This window comes from Actinia tenebrosa, unplaced genomic scaffold (genome assembly GCF_029948245.1).
Source record: "Actinia tenebrosa isolate PJP-AT-01 unplaced genomic scaffold, QUT_ActTen_1.0 PGA_scaffold4__44_contigs__length_22323623, whole genome shotgun sequence".
Classification (NCBI taxonomy): Eukaryota; Metazoa; Cnidaria; class Anthozoa; order Actiniaria; family Actiniidae; genus Actinia; species Actinia tenebrosa.
This window is the reverse complement of record NW_028292581.1, coordinates 18,241,452-18,251,127: the sequence shown is the minus strand read 5'-3', so window position 1 is coordinate 18,251,127 and position 9,676 is coordinate 18,241,452. Positions and strand designations below refer to the sequence as shown.

The 9,676-nt window shown below is 36.6% G+C and overlaps 1 protein-coding gene across 1 annotated transcript; it reads right to left on the bottom strand.

The window, feature by feature from the left end:
• Positions 1–970: 970 nt before the first annotated feature.
• On the bottom strand, positions 971–8,761 carry LOC116301764 (protein disulfide-isomerase A4). Its single transcript, XM_031710883.2, has 8 exons — positions 8,455–8,761; positions 6,918–7,123; positions 6,542–6,680; positions 5,398–5,603; positions 4,366–4,670; positions 3,827–3,986; positions 2,351–2,587; positions 971–1,850 (listed from the first exon to the last, which is right to left on the bottom strand). Exons 1-8 carry the CDS (start codon positions 8,715–8,717, stop codon positions 1,441–1,443), a joined length of 1,926 nt encoding a protein of 641 aa, XP_031566743.2. The 5' UTR covers positions 8,718–8,761; the 3' UTR covers positions 971–1,440.
• Between the last annotated feature and the right edge of the window lie 915 nt (positions 8,762–9,676).

Genomic DNA, 9,676 nt, shown 5'->3' with positions numbered 1-9,676 from the left:
CTACGATAAGATGTGGTTCACTTATCTTGCTATTGACACAGGTTGTTTTAAGTTCGAGATATAAATAAAAGATGATGTGTTTTCGTCGAAAAGCCAACAGACTCTAGCAATCGATCTTTAAGATAAATTCTGTGACTTTTTTACGTAATTATTATTATCTTTGAGAGGTTCTAGAGTAGTTTTACTTGGCCCGTGAAATAACGTTGTATAGTTGTATTGTAATTAGTTAGTAACAGTTATATGGTAAAACAAAACGGAGAAAACAATGGAAATAGTGTATACTACTAGGTATTACGTTGACTATTCTTTTATGGACGAAAAAAATCACTTTGAACTAAATTAAAGTGCAAGACTTCTTGTCAGTCCCTTTCTTGTGGCTGTGTACTTATAAACGCCCATATCGCTTGGAGAGGGGAGGGAGAGAAGGACGATTTGTTACTGGGGGCTGTATTAGTGGAGAGAGTGATTCCCCTCCTCATGGGAAAAACTCAATATGCCCCTACAACAACCCAATACCTTCTGTCCTTTTAAAATAACCTATTGCGAATAATTATGAAGATTGTTTGAGTTAAACAGTACTAGTATAGAACAAATGCAAAACTTACACCGATGTGAGGCTTGCTGTGAACAAAGGGATCTGGCATGATTCGTGACTTTTGAATCACGCCAGATTGCTTTGAATCACGCCAGATCCATTGGTCCACAACTTAAGCCTCACATCGGTGCTAGTTTTGCATTTGATCTATTAACGACTCTTAAAACTCCAGTGTATGCGGGCTAAGCCTCACTTCTGAGGTTGTTAAACAAAAGCAGAAATTAGAATAACAAAACCAAACCACTCCTGGATTCGAGGCTAAGCCCGCATACACGTTTAAAGAGTCGTCAATGAAAGTAATGTGATTCAGTTTTTCGTGGTCATCAATTGCTTTATTGAAATCAATTGTAGTCGTATTTTAAAATCAAGACACAGTTTTTATAAAATGCATCGCAGACGTTTATTCCTCAGTTCTTTGTAGTGTATCACAAATAGATCATTGGGCTACCTGTATCTTAAAGTCCACGAGAAAATCGAGTTACAAAGAAGAGAGAAAAGGCAGACGGTAGGTCATTTTGTACCATCTGATGAAACAGACCTTACGCTGCATTCAGAGGTCTCCAGCCCCTCCCCTCAAAAACTTTAGGGGGGGGGAGCGGTTTCATTTGTTCCCGTTCAGGTAGGCAGGTAAAGCCAAGAGCGAGAGTGGAAGTGGTTTCATTTGTTTCCGCGCTGTAGACGGGTAAAACTAGGACCTTTGAGCGCAGTGTGAGCGACCTTGCTTAAAACTTCTTTTTTGCATGTTTTTTTCCCCTAAGTGTACAAAAACAACCTTTATTTTCGTTCGCGGAAATAATGTTTCTTGTTTATCGATATTTCAAATTATTAATTATTAAATACAAAAACTATAGCTCTTCTTTGGATGCTTTGGAAACCGTTGCCTTGTCGTTGACAAATTTGATAAAGTCGTCTAATTGTCTTTGACCTTCAAACTTAATGGGATTCTTTTTATCCTTAGCTGTGGCGAAGTAAATAGTCGGGAATCCCTCTGCAGTGTAGCCAGTTGGAACATCATTAGCTGTGGCGTCCATCTTGGCGATAACCACATTCTTGTTATCCTTGAAGTGTTTGCCGACCTTCTTGTAAACCGGCTCGAGTGCTTTGCAGTGTCCGCACCATGGGGCGTAGAACTCGATGAGGACGTCCTTTGATGTATCCATGACGATGTCATCGAAATTCTTGCCGACAACGATCTTGACAGGTCCGTTGTTAGACTTGGGGACGGGCTGAGATTTGATGACGGGCTTGAGGTTACCTAAAAAAGACAGGTACAGTTATGTCTGTGAAAATAGCAGTAGCCGCCTGTGACAACCTCTCGAGTGGAAAGCTACTTGAAGGTCGAGTCCCAAAAGCGGCAGTATGTGGGAAAATAAATAATAAAAATTTTCCGTAAAGTTTCATAACTTCTGCTGAGGTACTATAACCTTCGTAATAATGTTTTTCAAAGTTGATGAATGACCCAAAGATTTGTGAGATGAACTGAGAGCACTTGTAGCAAAATATGAAGCTACAAATTAAGGTGAAACTCGATTTAAGATGTTCCCTGCTAGCAGAGTCTCCCTCGTTGACGATTCTTGGCAGAGAAAATAGGAGACGTCTCCTATTTTCTCTGCCAAGAATCGCCAACGAGGGAGACTCTGCTAGCAGGGAGTTCAAGAAATGTACCGTACCTCGGAAAAACGAAAGCTAATACAGTGGCCTAACCATTTTGAAAATGACCGTTGTGTAACTTAAATATAACGTGGCCTAACTTACCAGCTTTAAATTCTTCAATAAATTCCCTGAAGGAGTCTTCAGAGAACTCTTCTTCTGGGTCCATACGGTATCGTTTACCCTTATTATCAAAACAACCCACGTTGATCTCTTCGCCGGAGTCATCTAGACCAAAGTCTTTTAGCTTATCCTGGAAATCGTCTTCGTTGGCGATAGCAAAAGTGATATCTCTGTGATCCTTTGCAACCTCCACTACTTTTTTGCGCCAGATCTGAGTGGCTAAGGGAAAAAAATTAATTTTATTTTAATTTATTTTAATTTTATTTGGAGACTTCCACTCAATCAAAATACAAAGGTTACAATATACGAAAAATCATGGTAAAGAGAGAAAAAAATAATGCAAGAAAATACAAGTACAAGACAGGATAGACTGAGTGAGGGAACAACTAAAGGACATAAGGTCTCATCAAAGTTAATCCCAACTAACAAAAACTAAAGTTATAATAACACAAAAATAAGAAAATGTATACAGGAGAAAACGAATAAACTAGAGTCTAGTGCATCCATAAGGCAGGGGATAAGGGGGAAAAAACAACGACAAAAAACAAACAACACAAGGGGGAAAAAATAACTAGACAGGTATTAATCGAATACAAGAGAAAATGAACCAAGAGAAGGAATTCCCGTGCCCCATCATGTGCACACTTTGATGCTATTTTTAACTCGTTACCATGCCCGCGCGATAATCATGCTTCCCTTTAAATGCCTCGTTTTTGAACACGAAAAGCGCCATATTTCGTTTCGTCCACGACAAAAACACAGGCTTTTGTTTACTGCGAGTCTGGAAGCCGCCTACCCTCAAGAAATCAACCAATCAGGTTTTCGCTCAAAATATCTCCAAGCTAAAAATAGCACCAAACTGTGCACATAATGGTTACAAGGCTATATAGGTAGGATTCCTTCTCTTAGTTCATATTCTCTTGTCGAATAATATTGTTAATTTTAAAGTTCTTATTTCCTGAAATCACTACGTGGCGCATGATTAAACATAGCAGAAGTATTAACAAAGTTAACAAAAGCAAAACGTTCGGCAGCAAAACCATTAACGACAGTCAACAACAACGACAACAACAACAACTACAGCACCAATAACAATAACACAGTCAGCAACAACAACAACACCAACTACAGCACCAATTACAATAATACAGTCAACAACAAAAACAACAACAACAATACCAACTACAACAACAATAACAATGCAAACGGCAGCAATAGAAACAAAACGCTAACTGAAGCAACAGCACCAAAAACTAGAACTCTATCATTGTCTGACAGGAAGAACACCACCAACAACAGCTCCACCAGCAAAAATAACAACAGCAACTAGAGCAACAACACCAACGACAACACCAACCACTTATAGTACCTGAAGCAACAAAACCACGACACAACATTACAAACGACAGCAACATCAACAACAGAACCATAAAACAAACATGAAGTGGTAAATCTTACCAACTCTGTTATCAAATCCAAAGTCTACAGTATAGTACACCACACACAATGGTCTTGCGGAATATTTCTTGTCCTGGTCATATGTGTTGATTTGCCCAACAAGAGGCACCATCTTTTCTTTGTAGAATGCTTGAAGTTTCTCTGGAGTTGCCTCTTTGCCCTGAAGATAAGAGAGCATGAGTAGGAATATCATGGCCCAGTATAGTCAGTTATATATAGTTGTATGTCATTAGTGCAGTATTCGTATGACTGTGAAAATCTCAGTGCCGTATGCGTGCCAAACCGCGACAGTAATGTTTTCTAGAATTTTGATTGGTCGATTTCTTTCTTCCGCAATGTGATTGCTCTGGCAGGGCCGTTGCCTTAACATGACCGTGTCCGTGCCGTGTTCTTGCTGTGTTCCGAGAATTTGATTGCATAGAGTATAAATAATTCTCGCGCAATGTGGTTGGTCTGGCGTATACCTAGGTGTGTTACGACCGTGTTCGTGCCGTGAGCTTTTAACAGTTATACAGTCAACACACTCATGCAATGCCTACCTCGAATACAAAGTGCTTCGGTTCATATTTCGAGCGGAATCTCTCTGGTTGAAATAAAACGATAGAGCTTTCCTTGATACCATAAAACCTCTTTGCTGCATCATCAAAGGTGTGTACAAAGGTATATTCCTCACGAATATCGTTGTTAGCATCCAGGTATTTCTCCAGGAGTGGATCCTTTTCATCGCTGAAGAAACCAACTATCGTCACATCATCTTTTTCTTTCATCATGTCTTTGACAGCTTTGAGGGAGGACAGGAGACGAGAGCTTGGACCAACTTGGTTTTTCATGTATGAAGTAATAGCTGGAAGGAAAAGTTATCACAAGGATGTTATCAACTTGTTCAAATAAATATGTAAACCAAGGGCTGGGCTTGAATACAGGGGGGTGGTGAGGGGGAACATGCAGACCTTCCAACTGATTTGAGAAAAAATATTAGCCAATCAGAATCGAGAAAATTTGCAAAACTGAGGTGTGATATTTTTCCTCTTGAAATTATAGATTTGCAAGCTAACAAAAAAAATGACGTTGCTACTAAGTGCTTGATAACACTAATGGTACAATAATTACAATAATTAATGAGTAATTAATAATTTATTTTTCTTTGGTCAATTTTCACAGGTTCATAACACCTCAATTTTGCAATGACATCATTTCTACGTCAAAGGCATGCATTAAACAAAAACCCATTTGCTTTGCCATAGGTTTTTTGTCATACTATCTTTGCCTCAAAATAAAAAAGTCAATAGAGGGTGACTTTTTTAATGGGAGGGCTGACAATTACTTTCAATACTATCTACAATTTTGAGATCTACCCATTGAACTCACAAATAATTTTCAGATACTCCAAATTAAACATTTTTAACTGCCCTCCAACCCCTCCCCCCTCCCCCACAGGCATATAATAATGAGTACAGTCAAATGTGGAGTCCCTGACGGTTGCAGCTAAATTAGAGAAACTATCAAGAACATTTGAGACTGTTGTGTGAATTTTTCCTTAGTCTGAACATGTTAACAACTTAATTAGTTACCATATTGGTTTCTTTCTCCCTTGTATTCTGATGGCTTTCCTGCCCTGAAGACTTTCAAAGTAGGGTACCCCTGCACATCATATTTTTTAGCCAACTCTGACTCCTCTGTTGCATCAACCTTGGCCAGAGGAATTGGTGGATCATTTTTCTTCAGCTCTTGTGCAGCTTTTTCGTATTCTGGTGCAAGAGACTTGCAGTGGCCACACCTAGTTAAAAAAATATTTTTTAGATGTTTTAAATTACATGTATCTAACATTAAAACAATTTTTATTGGATTCAAAGTATGTTGCATTGATTGATTCATCCATTCATTCATTCAGTAACTCAATTGCTTGTTCTTGTAGTGTGTAGCTAGAATTAAGGTACTTTTTCAGACCGGAGATAAAATTCTTGTATTTACCTATACATGGGATTTTCAAGAATTATTGGGTGTTGCCGTTGCAGACTCCGTAGGAATAAAGTCTTCCATGAATGACTAAATAAATCTAAGGGGGGAAAAATCCATCCCTCTCTATCTATCTGCTGGCAAAGATTTTATATGCTAAAAACCTTCAATTAATCTTATCAATACTCTAAAACATTCTCTGGCACAGGAAAAAAAAAACGGATTCCCAAATTGGGAATTGTTGGGAATTTCCTTGAATCCCAATTTGAACACCAAGGTTGGGATTTAATGTTGGGAATTTCCTTCTAATAGCCAATAGAAAAACAAAATTCCCAACAAACTAACATTGGGAATCAGTTCCATGTTCCCAATTTTGTTCTCTCTGGGAATTGGATGGGAATTCGAGGGGAATTCAAGGAAATTCCCAACAAATTCCCAATTTGGGAATCCGGGTTTTTTTTCTGTGTGGGCTGATCTATCTGTGTTAGGGCATCGCTAACTTCACAGATTTGATTGGATTTTACTATGTTAGGGAGGAAAACTAGAGAAGCTAGAGGAAAAAACTTGCTATTCACATGTGATGCTAAGTCTAGGGATCAAACAGGAGACAACATAGGGTGAGAGGAGAGTGTGCAATACAGCCACTCCACCTGCTCTTGAAGTTTTTCATTTTTTCATTATATAGTCTTTCATTTTTTCCCCCATCCTTACTGTATATTATTGTTTCAATCTAAAAATAACTAATAAAGACAGACTCACCATGGTGCATAGAACTCTACCAATATTAGACTTTCTTTCTGGATGGTTTCATAAAAGTTGTGTTTTGTTAGTGTTAGGACAGCAGGTGGTGGTGGCTTCCAGTTTGGATCGGCACGCTTCTTCATGTAATCAATAATCCCTGGGAAAGCATGGTAAATTGAACATGTTTAGTTGTTTAAGATAGCATTCTAACTATTTAGGCTTTCAAACTTTTATTTTATGTAGAGCTAATTATTTCTCAAAAAAATTCAAAACTTAAAAGTCCAGAAATCAAACCTGAGACCCCACATTAAACTTCTGAACTTTTTATGCCATGCACACTTGATTCTCACACTTACTACATGATTTCAACCTTTCTTTGTAAAAATTAACTTACCCATTTCATTTCTTGGGCCATCATAATCATGGACTTCTCCCTTCTTGAAGAATTTCAGTGTTGGGTAGCCACTGACATCATACTTCTGTGCAAGGTCAGAGTGGACAGTAGCGTCAACCTTAGCAAAAGCAACAGGAGGATCATTGGCTTTCATTTTCTTGGCTGCTTTGGCATACTCTGGAGCAAGAGACTTGCAGTGTCCACACCTAAAGTCAAAGGAGATAAATAATTTAGAGCTCAAGGTCCTTGCAATTGTTAGGTACACAGGAGGCCCAAGCACGTTGGCTTACCAGCTTTTTGAATATATTTAATATATCCTTACAATACACACATCTTCATACATAACTTCTTATGAGATACAATAGTACCTTGCTTGAGCTTCCTGTGATTCAGTAGTACAATTTTGGACAATTAGCTAGACAATTGTTCTTATTGTATTGATGCAAAGTCTTCCTCTAATTTGATGTTATTTAGCCAAAAATGAAATGTGTGACATGTAATAACAAAGAAATGAATATCCCATTTCTCCAATTAAGAATAATGAATACTCCTTGATTAGTTTTAATAGATTTGGGTAAATGAATAGTAAGATAGCAAGACAGACAATAAAAAAGTGATCAATCAAGAGGGACATCTAACCAAACACAGCTGACAGTTTTTAAAACAAGCAAATGATGCTAAAACTAGTACGATTTATGTGTAATGCAAGGATTAGTTTCAATAATGATCTTTTGGATGATTACAATACCAACCAAAATGGACAAAAATAGGAAATGTGTAATAAATGAGGCTCAAACCTCTCAGTAACTGGACGCCGCTATAAAATACCATTCCCTTTTTTCCATATCAATACTAGACAACTATACTACCTAATTATGTGATTCATTAAAGGATTAAAATAAAAACAACTAAAAACAATGATACATAAATGATCTTTAAAAAAGCTCCCAAATAAATCAGCATTATCTGAAAAAGTTATGAGTTTTTTTCTTAAAGTATTTATCTTAATTGCCATTATCATTTCTTACTATTTCCTTTTTAAGAATTTTTTCACGTATCAATCATTGTTTTCGAGAATAATAACAATACAGTATATTTTTTAAATTGTTTGTGATTTCAAACGAAGACCATTGGCTTGATGAAATAAGCTGAAGTTGTATAATTCTAAAGAATTAAAATTATCAACAACAACAAAAAATAAAGAAAATAAGAAAGAAAGAAAGAAACCAGATAAGTAAATCGAACCAGCTGTTTAAAAGTTACTCACTTACATTTCATGTAAAGCTTAAGAGGGAACTCTCACTAAGTCATTATAAGTAATTACACTTAAGACTTAAAAACCTTGCAAAAATATAGAGTATACAATCGTCACTCAAGAAACTAAAGAAGCGAAGCAAAATAGTTGTGGTACAAATTCTACGATAGTACAATGGACAAACATTAAATTCTATAATAGTAGAAGCAAAACTTCCTAAATTATAAAAACTTTTTACAAAAAGTAAATATACCTGCACAGAGTATAGAAAACTATACTTACCAAGGAGCATAAAATTCTACAAGAATATCATTATGCTTCTCAATAGAATTATCAAAGTTTTTAGCAGTCAAGACCAGAACATCATCTTCCTCTTTGATCTCGTCTTCATTCACTGGCTCTTCTTCAGTTTTACTCTCCTCTGAGGTAGTTGTTTCGACCGGTTCTAGCTTTTCTTCCTTGGTTTCTTCTTCTGCTTGTGTTAAGCAAGCAGAAATAAGGACAAATAAGAGTAGAAAGTAGGTTATTTTTTGCAGAAAAGCCATATTTCAGCTGCAGGTTTTGGGGCCAACAAATTGCTTGCTGAGGATTCCCGTTTACAAAGAGAATATTAGCCAATCAGCATGCGACATGTTACGCGTTTTTGAACCAATCATAACTCGCAACGCGTCTGTCTCAGCTCGAGGGGCCACACGTGTGCACACCTGAATGAAGAAATTTTTATTGGTACAATATTTCATTTTTGATTTTGTTTTGTTTTTATTTACAGCTATCATCCGCTAAAGCTGAATTTGTTACGACATTCAAAAGGCTTCATTTGCACATTTTAAACTAATAGCATGACACCATATGATATAGAAATGATAAATAATTTCTAGAATGTAAAAAACAACTTTAATAGAATAAATGAATAAATAAATAAAATAAAAAGCATGACAAAGATATATCGTGACTGTAACAATTCCCGAAACACAGGCAGCCCAAGGAATGTATTTGTGGTGTGTGCATTTACATAGGATGGAAAAATATGTATTTTTTGCAAAAAAATTGAACATACTTTGCTCCTGTGTTGTTGTTAATTGTCTTTAACGTCATTCTGGGTGGTTTTAGTTGATTTAGAGCAGTTTTTGTAATCTAGTCAACAATTAAACATGAATAGACTACATATTTTCCCCCATACATTTACTGTAAATGATATCATACACACCACAAATACAATGGGCTGCGTGTGCCCGGAACTCTTGTCAGGGCACCAATCCAACCACAGGAAGCCCAGCTCATCTTAACGAAATATTCTTACTGAGGGTCCTTACTCAGTACATTTGTAAATATTTTTGTACTTTTGTACTTTTTGTACTTAATATTTTTGTACTTTTGTACTTGAAATCGAAAATAAATTAAAGCTTAATTCATTAACATGTAAAATTAACATTCTTCTTATCACTAAATAAGTGATTTGGCTTTATTCAATTTTCCAAGCTCCTTTTGTTAGCATGGGCTTCCT